Here is a 24,509-nt window from a genome sequence, read left to right on the forward strand (position 1 = left end):
GCGTTCGCGTCATTTGTGCAGATTCCAGTCCACGCATTCGCGTCAGGCACGCGATCGCGTCATTGCGATTTCCTCTATTCCGCGCGGTCGCGTGAGCCATGCGTCCGCGTCGGTATTCGCTGGTCATCTCCTTGGCTTCTTCTCTTTCTCTGCAGAAACTTCATCAAATCCATCCGAATGCTACCTAAAATAAATAAAATTGCACAAAACTCAAAATAGCATCCATAGTGGCTAAAATATAATTAATTCTTAATTAAATTCAACAATTTAGGTGCAAATTCACTAGGAAAATATAGGAAAGATGCTCACGCATCACAAGCCAGATCCGATCCGATCCGCAAGTATGCGGATCGGATCGAATCGGATATCGGGTATATCCGCATAATTAAAAAAAATGTTTTCAAATTCCATTTGGCTATTTTTACAAAAAAAAAAATTCATTTTTCCACCTGTTTAAGCATATTTAATTCTAAAATATTATCAATAAAAGTTCTCTTGAATAACAAAAAAAATAATAACACAAGATTTAAACTTAATTATTCTAAGTCGAAGTACAACATAAAAAATAAAAAACAAGATATCATAAAATTCATAAAACAACACATTAAAATTCATATCACATTAGGATTTATTTTCTTAAACTATGCTATTTATATATGATGTGCGGATATGCGAATTTGCGGATCGAATCTGCGGATATCACTGCCAAATCCGCAATCCGATCCTACCATAATGCGGATCGGATCCAATCTGATCCAATGGCTTTGTGGATCGAATAATATCCGCAAAATTCGAATCGGATGCGGATAATTACCGCGAATATGCGGATATTATCCAATTCATGTGCAGCCCTACGCAAATTGGAGGGAGTCCTGACACGACCCATTTTGCAACTGCCGTGCCTTCATTTTGCGTCTGCCCTGGCTAATGTGGTTGCTCCAATTCGTGGCTGCCGAAGGTGAAATGGAGTCTTTATTTCGTGGACACCTTACATAAAATGGAGAGTAATTCTATTTCATGGATGATGAACCTGAAATGACAATGCGCAATTTGAGCACAGTTTTAATCTATGCGCATTATGAAAAATAATGAATTTCTCGTACATATATAAATAAAAAAGTCCTAATATAATTAAAATAAAATTTTCTCAATTAATAGTATAATTGATGTGACATACTTTTTAAGGTATTTTTTAATTTATTTAATTTAATTAAGATAAATATTAAATTATTTAATAAATTGTTTGACTATATTAACTAGTAAATTATTTAAATATCAAATATTTTATATATTGTTATATATTATTCCGTATATAATACGAATACATATACTAATAATAACATTAGTATTACAAAGTCATTCTAATTTATTATTTTTTTTTAATCATCATTTAGCTATTAGCTTATTTTTAATTATAAGCTTATGTTAAAAAAAAGTTCTAAATACATTAATAAAATGTGTATACTAACTAAAATTACTAATCAATATAAATAAGAATGGCTGCTTCTGAAGTTTGCTCTAGTGATAATAGGCAAAGTGGCAAAGTCATAAAAATAGGTTTGCATATAAATATCACATTTTCTTAAGGTTTGCTTCATACTCCATATTTTGAGTTCAAATTCTATTAACTGGATAAAAGTCTAATAAGATTCCGTTGATGCTTAGCAGGATGTGTGATCTCGAGAAAATATCTATAATTTTACATAGACTACCAATATTTCCAAAGCTTCACAGGGAAACCATGTTCATATGATCATATCCATCGAGAGGGTTAGTGTGACAATAGTCAAAAGTTGAAGATGGTTAAGAGTGCAAGGTTTGAATCCTAGTGTAGTTGTTAGGTTTGTGTGTGTGAGAGTATGTTGTATAACCCAAAAAAAAAAAAAAAACGAATTTACTCGTACGCTTTTCTTTAACCAAAAAAAAAAGATTTACCACAATTGTTAGGTTTACTCGTTTGCTAGTTGTTAGGTTTTTTTTTAACATTGTTACCATTTGTTCCTTCCCTCTTCTACAGTTCTTCGTCACTAAGTATAGGCTAAAAATGGAAAAAAAAAATTTAAATAAAAAATCTCAAAATAACTCATGTTTTGCATCTATATAAGCTTACAGTCTTCTGTATTCTACACACATCTAATCACTCGTTCACTCACTCCAATTCTTCTATCTTAATTAAGCTTCTTCCATCTCCCTCATACTCTTTCATAAGTAATAGATCACTGCATTACCAGAAAATCCAGAACTGATGAAGTTCAAGGTAGCGAATGCATCGGAATACCTGGTAATAACAGGTGCAGGGATCAAAGACGTAAAGCTTGCGAAGAAAGCATGGGTGTTTCCATGGCAATCATGCACCACCTTGGACCTTTCTCCGGTAAACTACACGTTCGAGCTCCAAGCCATGAGTGCCGAGAAGCTCCCTTTCAAGCTTCCTTCGGTGTTCACAATTGGTCCACGTGTCGACGATCACGAGTGTCTCCTAAAGTACGCCAAGCTCCTCTCATTCACATGATAAGCTCTCCAACCACGTTAATGATCTCGTCCAAGGAGTCATTGAGGGCGAGACGCGTGTTCTCGCAGCCTCTATGACCATGGACGAGATCTTCAGGGGAACCAGGGAGTTCAAGCAAGGTATGCAATAACAATAACTTCACCTTTTTTTTTCTTCTCTGCCTTTTAACTTACTTTCTTAAATCAACAATATATTTAAATTTAAATTGTACTTAGATAGTTAGATATGTATCAATGTATCGTAATACCATACTTCTTACAGTTGATTTATGAATATACTAGAAAAAAAGTGGGGTTAAAAGGCCTTATTTAAAGGTTGTCAATGGTAAAAGTCCTAAAATATTAGGTATTATCAATTAGAAAGAATGCATCATAAATCCTCTTTACTTGTTTTACAATCAACTTTTGTTTTTCTTAGTTGTATGCAAACCTATTTAAAATACGATTGAATTGATTTTTAAAAGTAATGCTAGAGAACTGATGTTTTGGTCAATATCTATTACCTTGGAACTTCTAAAAAATTATGATTGCACCTTATTGTGAACTTCTAAAAAATTATGAGTAATAGAAATAACAGACATCAATTAATTGAAACTAACATACATGTAACTGTTGCTTGAAGGTGTGTTCGAGAAGGTTCAGATGGAACTGAATCAGTTTGGGCTGCTGATCTACAATGCCAATGTGAAGCAACTGGTGGACGTGCCGGGACATGAGTACTTCTCTTACTTGGGCAAGAAGACTCAGATGGAGGCCGCAAATCAGGCCAAGGTGGATGTTGCTGAGGCCAAGAAGAAGGGTGAGGTTGGTGCCAAGCTCAGGGAAGGCGAGACGCTCCAGAATGCCGCCAAGATCGATGCTGAGACGAAGATCATTGCCACTCAGAAGAAAGGCGAGGGCGATAAGGAGGAGATCAAAGTAATTAAATAATGTTTTGTATTTTCATTATTCTTTAATGAAAGAAATACATAGTTTATACTGATATAGTCTTGAAACATGTTTATTTGAGTGTTGTAGGTGAGGACATCAGTGAAGGTGTTTGAGAATTCGAAGGAAGCAGAGGTGGCAGAGGCAAATGCAGAGCTGGCAAGGAAGAAGGCGGAGTGGTCGAAGGTGGCGAAGTTGGCAGAGATGGAGGCTACAAAGGCAGTGTCTTTGAGGGAGGCAGAGCTGCAGGGGGAGGTTGAGAGGATGAATGCTAAGGCCAGGACTGAGAAACTTAGAGCTGATTACCTTACCAAGGCAAGCGTTGAGTATGAGACCAAGGTTAGTGCCTTCACAACTTTTTTTTAAATTATTTTTCATATAAATTTTAATTTCTAAATTTTAAATTCTAACTCTAAACCCTAAACCTTCTATAAAAATTAATGATATTAACTAACTAAAAATTAATTATCTATTATTATACTATACAACTCATTAATTAGTATCCTTCCTTGTATACTATTTCTACTCATGAAGTATGTAATCTCACTGAATTTCTGAGATTGGCCATTGGACAAAGTAAAATAATGCAACTTATCATCAATTCTTGAATTGTGCAATAATAACTGCATGATAACATTTTGAATTTATCAGATACTTTTTGTTTTCTGTAAATTTTGCGATATTAGATAGTTGATTCAAACACGTTTGCTCATGATGTGTCAATATATAAATGCGGAATGAAATCCTAGTTACTTTTACTTTTTATGGATCCATAACAAGTAGAATTATTTGATAGGCACAAGAGGCCAACTGGGAACTATACAAGAAACAAAAAGAAGCAGAAGCAGTTCTTTTCAAGAAGGAGAAAGAAGCTGAAGCACAAAAGAAATTAGCAGAGGCAGAGTTTTTTGCTCGCCAACAAGCCACCGATGCGCAGCTATACGCGAAGAAGAAGGAGGCAGAGGGGCTTATGGCTTCAGGGAAAGCCCAAGGTGCATATCTAAAGACACTCCATGAAGCACTTGGAGGAAACTATGCAGCTCTGAGGGACTACTTGATGATAGAGGGTGGAATGTATCAAGAGATTGCTAAGATTAATGGCGACGCAGTACGTGGACTCAAGCCGAATATCAGCATTTGGACGAACGGCAATGGCAAAGGCAGTGACGGCGGTAGTGCTTTGAAGGAGGTTGCCGGTGTGTATAAGATGTTGCCACCTTTTTTTAAGACAGTTGAAGAACAAACTGGTATGCTGCCTCCAGCTTGGATGGGAATCTTGACTCAAAAGAATGCGGATCAAACTTTTCTAAAGTGAAAAGATCAATGTTCTGAAAATCGGACCAGATTGATCGGTTTAATCGGGTTAATCGAAAATCGATTATCTAATCGGTCCAATTTACCTATAAAATCACTCTGCAAAAAACTGGCGAAAAAATCGGGCGAACCGACCAAATTTCAGCAGGATTTGGATATCACAAGGCTTACTATCTTCCAGACAGCATTCAAAAGTTAAAATCTCTCACAGTTTGAATCTTTCTTGCTGCCTAAATCTCCTTCGGTCTTTGCATTCTCTGTCTAGTCTGACATCATTGAGCATACTTTATTTAGCGGGGTTCTCACATCTCAAGAGTCACGATCTTACAATCTTGGCAACCTAGCGTCTTTGACGGATTTGGATTTATCAGAAAACAATTTTTTAAGGATTCCAATAAATATCCATGAACTCCCGAGGCTTAGACGTTTGAATCTAGACTACTGCCCTAATCTTAAGGTTTTACCAGAGATTCCGTCAAGATTTCACAATCTTGTGCAATATAACTCTTGATTGTGAAATCTTGACGGAAGTTCTGGTAAAACCTTTAGCTTAGGGCAGTAGTCTAGATTCAGACGTCTAGGCCTCGGGACTTCATGGATATTTATTGGAACCCTTACAAAATAGTTTTCTAATAAATCCAAATCCGTCAAAGACGCTAAGTTGCAAAGATTGTAAGACCGTGACTCTTGAGATGTGAGAAAACACCCTGCTAAATAAAGTGTGCTCAATGATGTCAGACTAGACAGATAATGCAAAGACTGAAGGAGATTTGGGCAGTAAGAAAGATTCAAAATTGTGAGGGATTTTAACTTTTGAATGCTGTCTGGAAGGTGAGTAAGCCTTGTGATATCAAAGGTGTGTTTATTGTGTTCATGTATAATGGATTTTTCATGTTTTCAATACATATTTTATATTTCAACATGTATTTTATATTAGTGACTAATTTTAATATATTCCTAGAATGGTTATTTCATTATATACAAGAATATTGAAATTCTTAAGTCTCGTGCAAATAGAAAACATAAGGATCCTCCATTATTTAGGGTCAATTTTGACACACACAAAAAAGAACATGTAAAAGAAACAAAAACAAAGGAGCCAACCCTCACATTTAGGATCTGAGTTTACTTATTACTTGCTCTCAGAAAAGTATAAAGGGTTAAATACTGTAACAATGTAGAATCATGGAACTATAAATAAACCAATACTCTCGCATAATGTTATTCAAACCAAATTATATCCAACTGTCTTAGTTTTGTAAGCCACTTATGTGTATCTTGATATATACATGGTTTAGATGGTGTTTCCAAATCACCATCATCTACATTTGATGATGACTCTACATTATCAACTCTTTTACCCTTCTCAACAAGGCTGTCATCCTGTCGGCTTCGATGTTGTCTCACTTTCAGGGACAGAAGCCGAGAAACCTCGTGAAGTCCACCCATTTTTCCAGTGCACGAGCAATAATGTACCGACCTGCAGCAAATTCCATAAATAACTCATTTTTCAAGGTTGTGTCGATTTTCACCTTGTTTGGTAGGTCGGGTATCGGACGGATCGGATTAATATTCTGGTTGATGATGAGATGGGGGCTCGCCTAGTCGTAAGCTGCCGGGAAGGAATGGACGATGTTCCGAGCACTTCGTGTGAGGGGGGTGTCACCTGCAAAGACACTCCGACGCTCTAGTCAGCAATGAATGCAGGTGAAAAAAGGATGGTGGTATGTGACGTACCTTGGAGGAAGGGTAGGACCTTCTCCATATATACCGTGTTAGAGGTGGGCCCATCAAGGACAGGCCCACCTTCCTTGATACTTCCTTCTCACAGCTATAGCGTAGCTGTCAGGGACGCGTGTCCGGGTTGGCGACTGACCCCATCGCACCTGACCGTTCGGGTCGGGTGGTGCTCAGGTCGGGCCGGCCCGCTAGTGGTTTGGGTCAGGCCGTAACAGTGCCCCCAACGTGCCAGCAATGATCGTGAAGGTGGTTGGTGGCGCGCTATCTCTTATTCCGTGTGTTGTCGCCAGGTCGGCCGCCCGTGGAGGGGACGTGCCTCTTGCGCGCGTGTCTGTTTGTTGCTGAGGTGACCGTTCGTCGCCTCGTTCCTCGTGCGGAGCATTAAATGCTCATAATGGGTTGGAAAATCCTGTGCGCAAAGACCATTTTTCCCCCAGGCTTTTCGCGCTTCTTGAGTGGCAGTTTTAAACAGTTTTGCATTTGTTTTCCTCTCCCACTCTTACTTCTCCTATCTTCATCTTCTTCACTCCCAAATATCCCAAAGCATTGTTCCTGCATCCTTGTGCATCTCTTTTTCTTTCAAGTTTTCGCAACCAACCCAGGTAAACATCGATCCCTTCTCTTTTCTGCTTCAAGGTTCTCTTATCCTAATTATTGGATTTTCTGCGTGTTTGCTGTTTGTGCTTGCTGCTTGTTTGATTTGTATGCTAGATGGTCTTAGTGTTGAATAGGTGCGTTAGGGGGTTACCATTCTAGGGTGTCATCTTTCTTTACTTGGATTGTGCTTTAGCCATTCTTGCTTTTAGTCATTTGGATAGGTTAAGTGTAGTTTCTGGGTTTTTCCGAGCTCCCGACCTGGTAGACTAACCGAGTGGTAACCCCACTGTAGGTATGCCTCGCGTCGTCTCACGGACTTCTACCTTCGCCGCGAGCTACGATCCTTATGCTTGGGTCGTTTCCGACTTAAAAGACTCTCCTAATCAAATGGGTCTGGAGGAGCTAACGGAGTTCCGCCAAGGCAAGTACTTGTGCGGGGGGACAGACGAGGAAGCCAATTACGATGTCTTCGTTCCTGCCCCCAGTGAACGGCTATACGAGATTAATTTTCACTCCCCCCGGGTTTCCGAATGGATCTGGTTTTACAAAGGCATGTTCACCCAGGTGGGGTTCGCATTCCATTTTCCGCGTTTCAAATGGAGCTCCTTGGCCGAATATCCGTGTCACCGTCGCAGCTGCATCCAAACAGTTGGGCTTTCATCCGCTGTTTCGAGATGGTGTGTGAATACCTGGAGCTGCCGGTGTCTTTCAATGTCTTCCTCTTTTTCTTCAACCTCACGAACCCTTCAAAGGAGGGGAAAGCGAGAAAATGGTTCATGTTCTTCCGCTCTACCCAGGGGCGGAGGATCTTTGGTTTGTTCGAGGACTCTTACCATGGGTTTAAAGATAAATACTTTAAGGTGCGTCCGGTCAAGGGTCGTCACCCCTTTTGGTTGTCGTTAGAAGGGGAGCGCCTCATTCCGACGTACTGGAGCTTTGGGACAGGGTCTAACACATTCATTAAGGTGTCTTATAAGGGGCTGTCCGCTATGGACAAAAAGGTTGCCGACGTACTGTTGGCGGTTTTTGGGAAGAATCACGTGAACCCCCACCTTTTGATGGGTGACCGGGAGGTCGCCAGGAATTATATTTGTGAGCTGTTTTACCTTGTTTTTTATTGTTCTTTTGCATTGCTACTGCTTCACTTGATTGTGCCGGTTTCACGACTGACTTGTTTACTTGCTTGTTGTAGTGGAGATGTCTGCTTCGGTGACAGGGCTTGAGGGTTTGTTCAAGACCTTCTTGGCAGACAGTGACGAGGAGAAAGCCGATGAGAAGGTTGACGGGAAGCCGGAGGGCCATTCTGAGAACAAGGATCAGGCGCCGCCGTCTCCTCGGGATACCGAGATGACGGAGAAGAATTCGGACGGGGCGCACATTTCTCCCATTCGCGAGGAAGCGGCCGGCCCCGAGCACTCGTCCTCTGCTCAACAAGAAGATGACGATTTGAAGCTTAACCCCACCCCCAAAAGGCAGAGGGCTTCCTCCAGCCCCGAGGGGGTTCTCACCATGATGGAGCGGAACTTTGATGCCGGGACCTTCATAGATTCGCAGCTGCTTCCCGGCACAGAGGATCATTTCCTTAGCACCGAGCTTTCGGGGCAGGCGAGGTGGATGTACCGTACCCTTCTCCGCGGTGCCGCGATAGATCGGAAGGCTGAATTCGAGTTGTCGGGGATGCAGTCGCTGCGCAGGAAGCTCGAGTCTGCTGTCCAGGCCATCAACGAATTCAAAACTCAAGTTGAAACTCTTCAGGAGCAATTGTCTGAGACGGGGAAGAAACTGAAAATTGCTGAGGAGAAGGCCGCGTCTGCCGATGAGAAGTTGAAGACCTCCGATGAGACCGTTTCCCGTTTAACCGAGCGGGAGATGACTCTGGAGATCCAACTTAATGCCACACAAGGTCGGGTGGTGGCCTTGGAGGAAGAGCGTGATGTGGCCGTTTCGTCGGCTAAGGCCGCTGAAGCTGAGGTTGAGGAGCTTAAGAAGAAACATAAGGCGACTAGGGAGCAGGGGAGGAACGCGATCTTCATGACTGAGGAGGCCCTTAAGGCCCAGGTGAAGATCGTGGCTCCCGACTTTGACACATCAGCGATTGGAGTTTTCAAGACGATCAAGGATGGCAAGATTATTGACATGCCGAAGAAATGAGCTCTTGTTCCTTGTGTTTTTGTATGGATTTTTGGTTTTTGTTGTAGAACTTTGTTTATATTGTTATACTTTAAAAGTCGCTTGGTCGGCTTATTGTTATCGTCGTCTTTGCCTCTGGTAGCGTTTTCGCTTTGTCGTGTTACCGTTTTGTTGGTGTGAGCTTTGCGCTCGTGTTTGTTTACCATTGTGTTGGTAGTTCGGTGAAGCCAGGTCGTGGTCTCTTGCTATCGTTGTAGCCGTTTGTAATGGCTTTGGTTTAGGTGGCCCCTGGGGTGATCAGTCCCGGGATGCCGTATCGTGGTTCCGTTTAACGCGTCGTGGAAGTTGTTGTCGCGTGGTGCGTAAGTAGGAAAAGAGAACAAATAGGAGTAAAATTGGTAAAAATGACAAGTAAACATTAACCGGAAATTAAATAAGTCTGTTACCATGGTAGATACAAAGGTAAGTGATTAAGTTCGTTAGGTCGCCTGGCCGGCCTGCTTGATCTAGGGGTAAAACCTTCTCAGGTTACCCGTATTCCAAGTTCTCGGGACCTCCCTTCCATCGAGCCTCTCCAATTTGTAGGCGCCATTGCCAATCACTTCTCTGACCCTGTAGGGGCCTTCCCAGTTTGCCGCCAGTTTCCCTTCTCCCTGGGTTGGTAGGCCGATGTCATTGCGCCGACGAGGTCGTTTTGCTCGAAATCCCTCTTGAGAACTTTGGTGTTGTATCGCAGGGCGATTCTTTGCTTTAGTGCTACTTTTGACAGGTGGGCCTTCTCTCTGATCTCATCTACTAGGTCCTTCTCTACAACTTCTTCCACCCCCTTGAGAAGTAACCGTGGGCTCGGTTCGCCGATTTCTACGGGTATCATTGCGTCTACCCCGTATGTTAGGCGGTAGGACCAGAGGACTGAGGCAAGCTCGTCAGCCCATGCTCCTTTCTTGTTATCTAGCCGCTTTTTGAGGCACAGCAAGATGACCTTGTTTGCGGACTCAACTTGTCCGTTTGCCTGGGGGTGTTCTACCGAAGAGAATTTCTGTTTGATGCCCAAGCCGGCGAGGAATTCTACGAACTTCTTATCGGTAAATTGCGTCCCGTTGTCTGAGATGACGACCTCCAGGATGCCGAACCGAGTTATCACCTGCCTCCACATGAACTTTCTACAATTGGACGAGGAAATAATGGCTAGTGGCTCGGCCTCTATCCATTTGGTGTAATAGTCGACAGCGACTATGAGATATTTGACTTGACCTGGGCCAACTGGGAAAGGTCCTAAGAGGTCGACTCCCCATTGTGCAAAGGGCCGGGAGGACGTCATCAAGCTCAGTTCGGTGGCCGGTGCTCTGTGGAAGTTAGCGTTCTCTTGGCACTTAACGCATTTTCTCACGAACTCCTTGGAGTCCTCCATTATTGACGGCCAGTAGTATCCAGCTCGAATGAGCTCCTTGCTAGGGATTTGCCCCCGATGTGGTGACCACAGCATCCCTCGTGGACTTCTCTGAGCACGTAGTCCGTCTGGTCGGGGTGCAGGCACTTCAGGAAGGGTTGGCTGAGTCCCTTTTTGAACAATTGGCCTTGTATGTCTGTGTATTTGGCAGCCTCGCTTCTCAACGCTTTAGCTTCCTTCTCACCTACGGGGAGTTTGCCGTTCTGCAAAAAATCAGTGATGGAGTCCATCCAGGAGGGGCTTATTCTGGTCAGGTAGAGGGCAACTTCAGGTTCTTTTGAGATGCCTTGAATGAGGGATCAGTTGCCGGTTCCAGGTTTCGTACTCACTAGCTTGGATAGGAGGTATGCCCGTGTGTTCCTCTCCCTTGGAACGTGTTGGACCGTGACCTCTTCAAACTGTTTACTCAGTTCTTTGACCATCTCCAGGTACTTCTGTAGTAGCGAGTCTCTGGCTTGGTAGCTTCCATTTACTTGCGACGTGACGATCTGCGAGTCACTGCTTACTTCTAGCCTCGTGGCCCCGACTTCCCTGGCTAAGATCAAGCCACCCAGAAGTGCTTCATATTCTGCTTGGTTGTTTGATACGGGGAACTCGAACTTGACCGAATGTTCGTAGATGACCCCGGCTGGGCTTTCCAAGATGATCCTGGCGCCCCTGGACGTCTGGTTGGAGGCTCCGTCTACATGGAGCTTCCACCGTGTGCCCGTGTCCTCGGTTGGGTCTCCGATTACCTCCACCAGGAAGTCTGTCATTACTTGCGCCTTAATTGCATGTCGGGGCTCATACCTTAAATCGTACTAGGATAGCTCGATGGCCCAGGTCATCATCCTTCCTGCCAGGTCGGGTTTCTGGAGCACCTGACGAATTCCCTGGTCCGTTCTCACGACTACTTGATAACCTTGGAAGTATTGTCGTAGTCTGCGGGAAGAGGTCAGGAGCGCTAGTGCCAGTTTCTCCAACTTACTGTACTTGAGTTCTGCTCCCTGCAGCGACCTGCTCACAAAGTAGATCGGTTGTTGAACTTTCCCCTCTTCTCGTACCAAGACCGCCGCCAGCGCTTCCTCCGTTATAGCCAGGTATAGGTAGAGCGGTTCTCTGACCACGGGCTTACCGAGTACAGGCGGTGTTGCAAGGATCTCTTTGAAGTGGTCGAACGCTTCTTCGCATGCCGGGGTCCATTCAAATTCTATTCCCTTTCTCATTAGGTTGAAGAAAGGTAAGGCATTTGCTGCCGACGCTCCCAGGAAACGAGATAGGGCGGTGAGCCTTCCCGCCAGTCTCTGGATGTCTTTGACGCAGCCTGGGCTCTTCATTTGGAGTATTGCTTGGCATTTTTCAGGATTGGCTTCCACCCCTCTTTAGGTTATCATGAATCCCAGGAACTTCTCGGCCTCCATGGCAAAGGCACATTTGAGAGGGTTGAGCCTCATGCCGTGTCGTCGGAGGGCCGCGAACACGTTTCCCAGGTCGCTTAGAAGGTCTTCAGGTCGGGTAGTCTTGGCAAGGATGTCGTCCACGTAGACTTCTACCGTTTTGCCAATGATGTCGCTGAATATCTTGTTCATCAGCCTTTGGTACGTGGCCCCGCGTTCTTTAGGCCAAAGGGCATTACCTTGTAGCAATAGATTCCTCCTGGTGTTATGAACATCATTTTTTCTTCGTCTGGCCGGTGCATCGGTATTTGATTGTAGCCGGAATAGGCATCCATGAAGCTCAGATACCGGTACCTCGCCGCCGCGTCGACGAGTGCATCAACGTTGGGTAGGGGGTAGCAATCCTTGGGGCATGCTTTGTTGAGGTCAGAATAATTCACGCACATCCTCCATTTTCCACTGTGCTTTTTTACTAGGACCACGTTCGACAGCCAGGTCGAATAGTCAAGTTCCCGGATAAATTCTGCCTCGAGGAGGCTGGCCGTTTGCTTGGCCACCTCTTCCGCCCTTTTCTGTGACATCTTCCTCCTCCTTTGGGCCACCGGCACGGCTTCTGGCTTAAGGGCCAAGTGGTGCGACATGAGTTGGGGATCTATCCCTAGCATGTCGGCTGGTGTCCAGGCAAATAGGTCACCATTGGCCCTAATCATTTCCATCAGAGGTTCTTTCAGCTCATGAGGAAGGTTTCTATTCACGAAGGTGAACTTCTCCTCCGTGTCGCCGACTCTAAACTTTTCCAGGTTCCCTTCTGGTTCGGGTCTCGGCTTGTCGGTGACTCTGGCATCCAAGTCGGCAAGGAACACTCCTGATGCTTCTTTGGATTTCTTTCTCAGCGAGAGACTGGCGTTGTTGCAAGCGACTGCCGTTTCCAGGTCTCCCCTTACAAACCCTACTGACCCTTCTTCGGTTATGAACTTCATTATCAGCATCCTTGTGCTGATGACTGCTCCCAGGTCGTTGATGGTCTTCCTCCCTAGGATGATATTGTAGGCCGTGGAGTCTCGTAGGATCACGAACTCTGCCATTACTGTTCTTCTCCCTTGGCCTTCTCCTATGGAGGTCGGCAGGGAGATTATCCCGTCTGGCTTGATGAAGTGGTCGCCGAGCCCTACTACGCCGTGCTGGTGAGTCTTTAAGTCGGCATCCTTTAGGCCTAAGGCGTCGAACACATTGCGGAACATGATGTTCGAGTCTGCCCCCGTGTCTACAAGGATCCGCCTAACTAGGCCAGTTCCCACCCTGGCCGTAATGACCATGGGGGGCTTTCCGCGACCTCGTCAAACCATTGGTCCTCCGGACCAAATGAAATGGATGGAAGTTTTTTGGGGCCTCGCGCAGAGGATGTGGAAACCGCCAGGACTTTGGCGTCTTTTTTATGTGCCGATTTCGACCTAGGCGCCGCGTTCCTTGCTGTTACTACATTCACTATGGTAAGGCCATGGTCATTGTCCTCTGGCTCTTAGCGTCGCTTTGCTGCTCGGGTCTTGTCTTTGCCCTCATGATCGCGATTCCGTCTCCTTGGCTCCCTAATGAGATAGGAGAACTCAGCTAGCTTTCCATCCCTGATCGCTTGCTCCAGTGCGTATTTCAGGTCGAAGCAGTCCTGTGTCTTGTGTCCGTAACCCTTGTGGTAATCACAGTAAAGGCTCATGCTCCCCCCTGTTCGTTCCTTCAGAGGTCGGAGCTTTGACAAGATCCCCTTCTCGGCTATTTGTTGGTAAACTTCCATAATCGGCGCGGTGAGGGGAGTGTAATTAGTGAACTTCCCGACGCGGGGGAACGGCCTGGGAATCTTACTCGAACCGCCGTCTCTGGCGTGTTTCTTCTGCCTTTCTCCGCTTTCGTGGTGCCGGTTTTGACTGTAGGAGGGCTGCCGTTTATTGGCAGCCACGACCTGGCTTACTTCTTCATCATTGATGTATTCTCTGGCTACGCATTGGATCTCCTGCATTGTCCACACCGGCTTCGTCGTGAGGTGCTTTCTGAAGTCCTCGTTTAGGAGTCCGTTCGTCAGGCATAGGCTGGCAACCGAGTCGGTCAGCCCATCGATCTCCAGGCACTCGTCGTTGAAACGATCTAGATATTTCCTTGTCGGTTCTCCGGACCTCTGCGTCACTCCAAGCAGATTGATTGGGTGCTTTGCCTTGGCTATTCTGGTGGTGAATTGGGCTAAGAAGGCATGGCTTATATCCGAGAACTTGGCCACTGAGCCCTGCGGGAGGCTATTAAACCACCGTATCGCAGGTCCCGCGAGGGTGATCAGGAAAGCGGATTAATATCCTGGTTGATGATGAGATGGGGGCTCGCCTGGTCGTAAGTTGCCGGGAAGGAATGGACGATGTTCCGAGCACTTCGTGTGAGGGGGTGTCACCTGCAAAGACACTCTGACGCTCTAGTCAGCAATGAATGCAGGTGAAAAAAAGATGGTGGTATGTGACGTACCTTGGGAGAAGGGTAGGACCTTCCCCATATATACCGTGTCAGAGGTGGGCCCATCAAGGACAGGCTCACCTTCCTTGATGCTTCCTTCTCACAGCTGTAGCGTAGCTGTCAGGGACGCGTGTCCGGGTCGGCGACTGACCCCCTTGCACCTGACCGTTCGGGTCGGGTGGTGCTCGGGTCGGGCCGGCCTGCTAGTGGTTTGGGCCTGGCCGTAACACACCTTATATGATGTTTTTGTGGATCCCATACTCAATATCAATAGTGAAAAAATCAACACATGATAAGTTTATGTGATATTTCCACATGTTTTTCTTCCTCAATAGAGTTGAAGGAATCCATGTAAATCTATAGTTTATTGTAAGCAGCGAAATCAAAGTCGAGAGCAGGATATCTCAAACCTACCTGCACGTTCAAATGACTTTCTGCTAGGCATAAATGAAGGATCCATTCCCCAATTCCTTTGAAATCGACTTATCTGCGTGAACAAATGAGTTTCATTATGATCTAAGATGCAAAAACAATAATGTACTGCATATGAATCAATGACTACTAAAACATCTTTTAGGGACTTATTTGCATAGAATAAGGAAGGAAATGAAGATTTTGCAACCCACCTCATCCTGCAAATTTTCAAGTTTGTCCCAGTAACCCTTTGGTTTTCGTTGTTTGTAAGCCAAGGAAAGATTCATGATGGTTGCAATCTTTCTGAATCCACCCATGCGAGTGATAGCCTTCTCAATAGCAACTCTTCCGTGTAAACGAAGATGCTTCCTCATTGGCATAAGCCCTTCTTGTCCATGTGCTGCAATGAACTTCACAAGTTCGGATTTCAGTATTTCGATATCCCTTTGTAAGCCTGGAACTTTCGGCCTTTGCTGACATGAACTTTGAACATTGTCTTCCTCCTTTTCAAAACCAGACGAAGCAATTTGTTGCCTTGAATTTGTATTCTTCCCACTAGCTTCTGAAGTTTTTAATCCATTTCTGTTCTCAACATAGTCTCTTATTGCTGACAAATTGGATGGTAGATCTTCAAAAATGACCTGAAATGAAATAAGCAAAAGAACCAAAAGGTTTTCAGCAATTAAAACAATTACTATATCAATATATTTTTGTTGCTTGGAGATCAATTTTTGACAGTATGGTTGAACCATCTAATAGACAAACCTCCTCCATGATAGCCTCCGAAAGGAAAGTATCTTTGTGCATTTTTATATCCACAGAGTACTTCAGCAAATGTGTGATGATTTCCTAGTTGTTCAAAAATCCATTTTCCTTGAAACGAATCAAAATCCCCTTCAACCTGTTCAAAACCTATCTCTTGCTCTGAATTTTCACACAAATCTAATATGACTCGAGCATGAAGCACCATATAAAGAAGGCCTTTACACCCTTCCTGCATGTCAATTAAACTATGTAAGTTACATCAATCGTGTTGTGTTTAAACAAAACATAATTCATGCCTAAACTTGTTCAAGAGATGGCTAAATATGATTCCATACCTGAAGAATGCGGATTTTATTGTTATATCGCGATAAAATCTTACTGATTGCTAAATTTGGAATGATCCTGCAACAAATTACATTGAATCAATTTGATCGAGTATAGCAATTCATCTAGAATATTTTCAATAAAATTTTCGATGTGTGGTTTTCGGTACATGAAAAAGAATAGATGACTCACTCAGTTTCTCATAGGCAGTGAGAACATTCCATACTTCACAAACAGGAGCTTTAACCGTAATGCTTGCAATTACACAGCGATGGACGCCTCCATTTTCCTTCGCATCAAAACACTTTATTAGTTACTTGAAGCACAAGTCATTGTTTTATAATAACTTCATAAAGATTGGTTACCACTTACCAGAAGGCCATCAAATCTGCGGAGATGAACTTCGTCCACCATGAGGCCTATCGAGCCTGCAAACTTTTCCAAATATGCCCCAGTTTCCGGCCACCTCATTGGAAAGTACCATTTATCTTTTTTATGAATGAACCATTAATAGCAATAGAAGTTTCTTGGAGTGAAAGCTTCTGACTCTGCATAAAATCCCTTTCAGCTCTGTAAGCCAAAGCTCAAAGGTTCACAGGAAGATCGGATCTGATAATCCTTTCCAACAAATAGCTGGGGAATCGAATCTTGGTATCACGCTAACTTCATAAGATAGAATAGAAGTTGATGCCCTGCATAAACTAGAAATACCACTCTCTATTACATAAGAAAGTTCAATATGTACAAGGTAACAAGGATACTTCATTGCATTTTGATCAATAACCAGAAATTTTTGATTAGGTGGATATTTGATTAATATTTTAAAATTAAAATTAAAATTATTTTTTTTTCATCATCTCTCCTTCATTCCATAGCCAGAAATTGAGAGAAATTATAGAACCCCAACAAAGAAAAAATAGCTACAACTCAATAGAAGAAGACACTCATATTTTTTACTTGTACCAGTATTTTTTCCTCTGCTCCTTCTCTAAATTGCGCAAAGAGTTGAACATAAATGTGAGAATTTTGTATGTGCTAATGAAATTGGAGATAGTGAAAAAAATATAGGAGTTTTGTAAAAGAATAAATAGCAATTCTTTTAAAAAAATATTAGTTGCTCTCTCATAATAGCAATTCTCAGAATATTAAATAGCAATTTTTTATTTTTTCAATTTTAGAACATCACAAATATTAGTTGCTCTCTCATAATAGCAATTCTTTTTAAAAAAGAGTAAATTACCAATTATGCCCCCGAATTTGTAAAACGCTGACAAAAATAACCCTAATATTTGATAACGACAATAATACCCTCCAAAAATTTTAAAACGGTACAAATCTGACCACCCGTGAGGAGAACCCTTCTCCGTTGAACGGCGCTTGGTGATGTGGCAAACGGAAGTCCAACGTGGCCTCCCTATTAGGCTTCACTATCCGTTTTGTTCCTAAATCCCTAATTTTTGAAACCCTAATTGGACAATTCAAATGAAATTACTAGATTAACCCTTTAGTGAAAGACCATATGTAACTTAGACGAAGTTGGACGCGCGAAACTGAAGAGTTTCTTGGTGGTGGTCTCTGTCTGTGTTCGTCTGCTGTCGCTTTATATCCGTCTCTTGGATTTCGTAACGTCATATGCAGTGACACGTTTGGCGTTGATTCGGAGTGAAGAAATCGTTGTGGAAGAACGAAAATTTTGGTAAGCATTTTATGTTTTTGTTGTTGTTATTATCAGCCAGTTGGGGTTTGAATATGGAGGTATGATGATGGTAGTTTGATGTGTTGTGTTAGCTCATTATAACTTTTATGATGACTTTTGTCAGATGGCTACACATATCACATTTGTTTATCACCATCGGGGTTGGTTAGAGAAAGATGCGGATGGTGTGCTGAAGTATAATGGTGGTACAGTGAGTATCATCGACAGGGTGCACGTTGATACATGCAACCTATTCCTTGTGGAAGGCTTGTTTCTAGATTTAGGGTATACTAGGTATACTGAAGTTTATTGGTTGGAGCCCGGGAAGGATTTAGGTAACGGGTTACGGGTGCTCAGGAGGGATGCCGATGTGGTTAAGTTGTGTGAAGCTGCATTGAGGAATGAAAACAGGGTCCACTTGTATTTTGAGCATCCAGTTGATGCGGAGCCAGAGTATGTTGATGAGGCTGAGCTTATTGGTAACGAAGAAGTTGAGACTCTTGATTTAGTGGATCAGCAAATTCATCAGCAGGAAGCCGAAGAAAATGAACAGGATGAAGGATATGAAAATACAGAAGTAGAGGGAGATCCTTCAGAAAATCAATCAAATCATCAAGCTGATCCCCCACAAGAGGTGGAACAAGAGCAAGAAGAGGATGATGATCCCCCACATCAGGAGGAAGAAGAGCAAGAAGAGGACGAAACAATGCTGAACAAAGGGGGGTATGATTCTGCGTTGCCAGATGAGGCTGCTACTGAAAAGGTTTGTAATGAAACTCAGGCTGGAACAATGGAAAACGAGGCCCCCAACATAGGAGACAACCATCAGACACATGTTGAAGACCAGGCGGGTCAATCTAATCCTGAAGAAGCCCAAGGCAGGGGAAGAAAACCCAGGAAGAAACATGCGAGGCCCCAACCATCTGGTAGAGCTCAACCTGTACCACAAAACAATAGTGATGCACATGCTGGTAAGTACATGAATTGTAGATCCTAGTTGAAATATTGAATATTGTTGGGACTGTGTTTTACCTGTCATAAGATGTTTGCTAATTAAAAAATTAATCATATGAATGCTTTATGTTGTAAAATTAGATGACGATGCAGGTTGTGGGGTTCAAGGCCGGAGGTATCATCAAAGACCCCGTCCATCTGGACAGAAGATTCTTCCACCTAGGGAAGAGAATCAGGCTCCAAGGGTGGTTGTTCCTAACCCTCATGACCAGGATGAAGAACCCACTGAGTATCAGTATCATTCTGAAGAGCTGCACACCCCACCTGGTTCTGATTCTGAGGATGAAAACCCGGTATTCCCTCAGTATAATCCAGATACGAAATTTGGTAAAATTAGACTGGAATTAGGAATGGAGTTTGGCACGATGCAGCAGTTTAAGGATGCAGTCAGGAAGTACAGTATTCAGCTGGGCAGAGAGGCCTTTTTTCTCAAGGTTGAACCACACAGGTGCAGGGTAATATGTTACAATGAAACTTGTCCATGGGAAGTTTACTGTGCAAGGAGAAACCAGCCCCCGAGTTACCAAATCAAAACATTGGTCGATGAGCATACATGTCCAAGGAGTAACAAAAGCAGGTCAGTGACGTGTAAATGGGTGTCCGAGGAGTTGATTAGCAAGATTAGAGTCTGTCCTAATTTGTCTCATAGAGAGGCTCGTGATATGTTCAAGGTTGAGTTTGATATATGTGTCGGAGAGAGGATGATGTTTAGGGCAATGGAGAAGGCTAAGGATGTCATTGAGGGCACAGAAAGGGAACAATATTTGAAGTTAAGGACTTACTTGAATGAGCTCCGTAAGGCCAATCCAGGATCCACCTGCCGTATGAGCACAACCCCACAACAAGAAGGGTTGCCTAAGTTCAGAAGTCTTTACATATGTCTAGATGCCTGCAAACGAGGATTCAAGCAAGGATGTATGCCTTTTTTATGCCTTGATGGAGCATTTTTGAAGGGTTATTTTGGGGGGCAGCTGCTGACAGCCGTGGCTCAAGATGCAAACAATCATCTATTCCCAGTTGCATATGGAGTAGTTAATGCAGAAACAAAGAATAATTGGAAAGAATTCCTGGAGTATTTGTTGGAAGATATCGGGGATCACAGGCAATTTGATTGGCACTTTATGTCTGACAAACAGAAGGTATCTTGTCTGTAACTTGTGTGTTAAGTTATTTAATACTATATGCTGACTAACTTAGTTCTTGACAGGGCCTAATTCCTGCTCTACAAGAAGTTATGCCGGGGGTTAATCACAGATTTTGTACTATGCATATGTGGAGGAATTTCAACAAGCGCTGGAAGGACTTAGAACTCAAGCAGTTGCTATTTCAATGTGCAAGGGCATTGACTGATCAGGAGTTTAATGAAGGTATGGATGCTATCAAGAAAATTAATACTTCTGCCTGGGAATATCTTTCTAAGTATGAGCAAGAAACTTGGTCAAGATCAAGATTCTCAACTTGGCCTAAAGTGGATAACATAACCAATAACAATGCTGAGTCACTTAATGCAACCATGGTGGGGCTAAGAGGCAAGAGCATCATTACCATGCTAGAGGAAATTAGATATTACCTTATGAAGATGATGGCAACGCATAAAGATGCACTCATGGCCTACACGGGGAAACTGGCTCCTATCCAAATGAGCAGATTGGAGAAGGAAAAGAAGGAAGGAAATTACTGGGAGGCTCAATGGGTGGGAGACGATGACCACAATGTCTTTGAAGTCAGAAGGCATGGTCGAACAGTTCGGGTCAACACTCAAGACAGGACTTGCACTTGTAGAAAGTGGCAACTCACAGGTCTGCCGTGCTGTCATGGAGTTGCTGCAATTCAAAGAAAAAATCAACGTCCAGATGAGTATGCCCACCATTGGCTGACCATGGAAGCGTACAACAGAACATATCAATTTCACATCAACACTGTCCCTAGTCAAGAATACTGGGCTGATGCAGAGGGCCTCCCGTGTCTCCCTCCACCTTATAAGAGACCAATAGGAAGGCCTACCAAGAAGAGAGCACGACATGAATCAGAGAGTCAGAGTGGGAGCCAGTACAAACTCAAGAGGAGTTATGGAAAAACAAGTTGTAAATATTGTAGAAAGGTAAATAAAAACTCATTTCTTACACAACTGTTGTTGTTATCTGTTCTCTTCAAGTTGATCTGATGTTGTTTTTTGTAGGTGGGACACAATTCCAGGACCTGCCCTGATAAGAATCATGTTGCAGCTGGGGCAGATGCAGATGCACAAGAAGCACCTCAATCAGGTCAGCCAGCAACAGGAGGAGTTGTTCCACCCAGGGGCTTACAAGACATGTCAGATTCAGAGCAGGAGATGTATTGGGAGGAAACCATGGATGCAGTCGAAGAGGAGCTCACACAGGGCCATCCACACTCTGAAGCTGATGAAGAGGTAGCACATTCTTCAATAATTGCTCTTTACACTAACTTCAGATCTAGTACTTAAATTTAATTTACTGTAGTCAAACATGAACACCTCCGGTTCAACTAGTCATCGTGAAGGAAGGAGAGCTACTAGATCTAACCTTGCAAGGAGAGCAGCAAGATCTACCAAGGCTGCTGCAACAACTCTTCAAACTCCCTCCAACACTGCTGCGGCTGGTGCAGCATCTACTAGCAGGGAAACAATCAGGGTCAAGATGCCTATCAGGAGAACCCCCTTAGCCCAACCAGATCTCAGGCCCACAGCTACAGCTACAGCAGCCCAACACCATGTTAGGCCCACAGCTCCAGGCCCACAAGCCACTCCAAGGCCCAACCCACCATTTAGGCCCCCACAAATAAGGCCCGTCGCACCATCTGCAAATGCTGCTACTGGTTCAGGAGTTCCAGCCTCCACAATGACTCCACTTGTGTCAAATGAAACCATGAATGGAGCATCTAAGGCAACCACCTCTAGGTTCTCAAGGTTTATGCCAAATCAGTCAGCTTGAAGGAGACTTTGCTATATAATTACTTCATCTTTTGGGTTATAACTTGATCTGTAGTTCCCCTTTGTTGGACAACTTGAGTATTTTGGGTTGTATGTTGATATTTAGTATGTTTGGTATTTAGTTATAACTTTATCCAGTTTTTGGGAATGTATGTTGATATTTAGTATGGGTTATTGCCCTTTGTTGGACTCTTTGTTTATTTTGGTATCAGCTATGAAGACTGATTAGCATGTATAGAGTATTTTGGTTGGAACAGTTTGTGCTAATGCTTGATGTTATGCAGATCAGTTGTCTCGGTTTTTATCTTGTCCTTTTACCAATTTTGATTTCTTAGGTCTATTTGAACTTATTTAACATGTCTGAGTTGCCTTTTTGGTTAGTTGCACTTCACTCCATTCATGATTTTCTTGGTGATGCAATAAAATTCTAGTCACAGGTTCAATTCATTAACAAGTAAGCAAAATAACCACAGCAATGTCAACATAAATAGTATGCAACAATAACACATAACAGTCATCAATAAACCCTGTCCTGCATGCATTCGTTATCCTATCTAACCAAACACATCAAACTCAAACTCAAACTCAGTACAAGTCCACCCAGTACAAAACACAGAAGCAATTCAACTCTCTTCATCTGCTCTATCAACATCTTTCGATCTCTCTGTGTCGTCTCACTCTCAACACTGGTAAATCTCCCTTCCAATACTCCACATGCATTGCATCCTACTGTGCCATTCTTACAGCATTCCTCCACCCCAGCAGATTCCTCACCCGTTTCGTCCATCCATTGAAAATAACAGCACCCACTGTTCTTCGTCTGCCCAACACAATAACCATTCATCAAGCTCAGTTGTCGACGGGGGGAACAAATGAAGCACAAAATTCATACTTACCTTCCACAGAGGACACCTGAAGAACCATCTACCTGGGTTTTTCCTCGTCTTCGACTTCAACGCCACCACCTGAAGACGACAGAAGCATGTGCCATCATATGGCTTGCTCACATGTTCTTCGAGCCCTTCAGATCCACTATTTTCCATATACTGTGTCCTTCGATTATAACTGGACATGACTGAGCTTCCAGCATGCATGGCAATGGTTAGGGTTTTGCTTTATGCTCAATTTGGGGAAAATGTTCATTCTGATTTCTAAATAAGGGAGTAAAGGGAGTGAAGCCTAATAGGGAGGCCACGTTGGACTTCCGTTTGCCACATCACCAAGCGCCGTTCAACGGAGAAGGGTTCTCCTCACGGGTGGTCAGATTTGTACCGTTTTAAAATTTTTGGAGGGTATTATTGTCGTTATCAAATATTAGGGTTATTTTTGTCAGCGTTTTACAAATTCGGGGGCATAATTGGTAATTTACTCTTTAAAAAAATATAATTAAATGATCCTAAAAATGTATAATAATTTTCAAAATACAAAAAAAATATACAATTACCAAAAATATAACATTTATGTAACAACTGAAATTTAATTGCTGATATAAAGTTATATATAATATTATATCATAACTAAATAAATGTTTAATTAAAGAATTTAATATTTATATAATATAATAAAATAAATTAAAATTTCAGCTTAACCATAATAAGTGTTCAAGTTTAAATTTTCATAAATCAAATTCTATTATTTTTTATCGAAGTAAATTATGCAATAAAAAAATTCATAAGATCATATTGTAGTGTATTAATACTCAAATAATAGAAATAAGATCATATTAATTAGTGTTTATATAATAGTCTAAAATTATAAAGTTACATATTCATTATATATAATATAATATAATATATATTAGTAAAAAATATATAATCCATTCCCAAATAAAAAAAATTATTATTAAAGTATAATATGCAAATAAAAAAATAAATTATAAATTACAAAAACTATCTCTAGAATTTATTACATAAATAATAAAAGTTGTGTATCTATATAAATTAAATTATATTAAATTATAAGATATTTAATTTAATCAAATGAATTAATTAGTTGTAATTGATTTGATTTAATAATTTAAAAAAAAATTGAATAACACTTTTCAAAAATACGTGATTCTAAATAATCTAAATTAAAAATAAAAAAATATAACTAAATTATATAATACAACATAATATTCTTATAAGTATCTTTTATAACAGATCTAATGACAAAATATTTATCATTTAAATAAAATAGATATTCTAATTTTACAATTATTAAATTTTTTTTTTAAATTGCATCATTTACTTTGAAAAAAAAGGCGAAAAAAATATTTATTCACTATTATCATTTAAATAAAATATAAAATAGATATTAAATGAATTTTTTTAATAATTACTCAACCATAAATATATATCAGGGACATATAAAGTTTAAGAGCATACAAAATAAATATAACACTTACTTCTTACACTAACACAATAAAATCATCATCATAAGTCCCTTTAACACAAATTAAATAGATTAACATACAATAATAAAGAAACAATCAAATTCAAAAAAAGTATAGAACACCCATGATATACTATGACTTTTAGTATTGAGGAAGCTTTAACCCTTTATTCTTTTATTAGCCATATTTTTATTCATTCTACACTTTATTTACGAATACGCTAAGAGCCAAACCATTGCTTAAACCTTTCAAAATTTCATATATTTTTGCCAAATATAATATTATTATGTGTCTTCTGTACACACCAAAGAACTAAAAGAACTAAAAGAACAAAATCATCCATATTTTCTTTATAGAAACTACTGAATAGAAGAACCATTAATTAAAAGATGAGGTTCTCTTCTAGTATATATGACTTTTTATGATAATAAAATAAA

General features: G+C 41.8%; 2 protein-coding genes and 1 pseudogene across 2 annotated transcripts; 2 read left to right on the forward strand and 1 right to left on the reverse strand.

The window, feature by feature from the left end:
- The first annotated feature begins 2,176 nt into the window (after positions 1–2,176).
- Positions 2,177–5,185, forward strand: LOC107611714 (flotillin-like protein 4). The gene is made up of 4 exons (XM_088496677.1): positions 2,177–2,631; positions 3,134–3,429; positions 3,529–3,777; positions 4,235–5,185. Exons 1-4 carry the CDS (start codon positions 2,586–2,588, stop codon positions 4,751–4,753), a joined length of 1,110 nt encoding a protein of 369 aa, XP_088352803.1. The 5' UTR covers positions 2,177–2,585; the 3' UTR covers positions 4,754–5,185.
- Positions 5,186–5,973: 788 nt separating this feature from the next.
- On the reverse strand, positions 5,974–16,804 carry LOC110266121 (uncharacterized; annotated as a pseudogene).
- A 1,054-nt stretch (positions 16,805–17,858) lies between these two features.
- LOC148550013 (uncharacterized) lies at positions 17,859–21,699 on the forward strand. The gene is made up of 6 exons (XM_088495901.1): positions 17,859–18,368; positions 18,411–18,705; positions 18,830–19,887; positions 19,956–20,849; positions 20,928–21,158; positions 21,229–21,699. The coding sequence occupies exons 1-6, from the start codon at positions 17,859–17,861 to the stop codon at positions 21,697–21,699; spliced, it is 3,459 nt and encodes a 1,152-aa protein (XP_088352027.1).
- Positions 21,700–24,509: the final 2,810 nt, after the last annotated feature.

Source organism: Arachis ipaensis, chromosome B8 (assembly GCF_059453495.1).
Source record: "Arachis ipaensis isolate K30076 ecotype BB chromosome B8, ASM5945349v1, whole genome shotgun sequence".
NCBI lineage: Eukaryota > Viridiplantae > Streptophyta > Magnoliopsida > Fabales > Fabaceae > Arachis > Arachis ipaensis.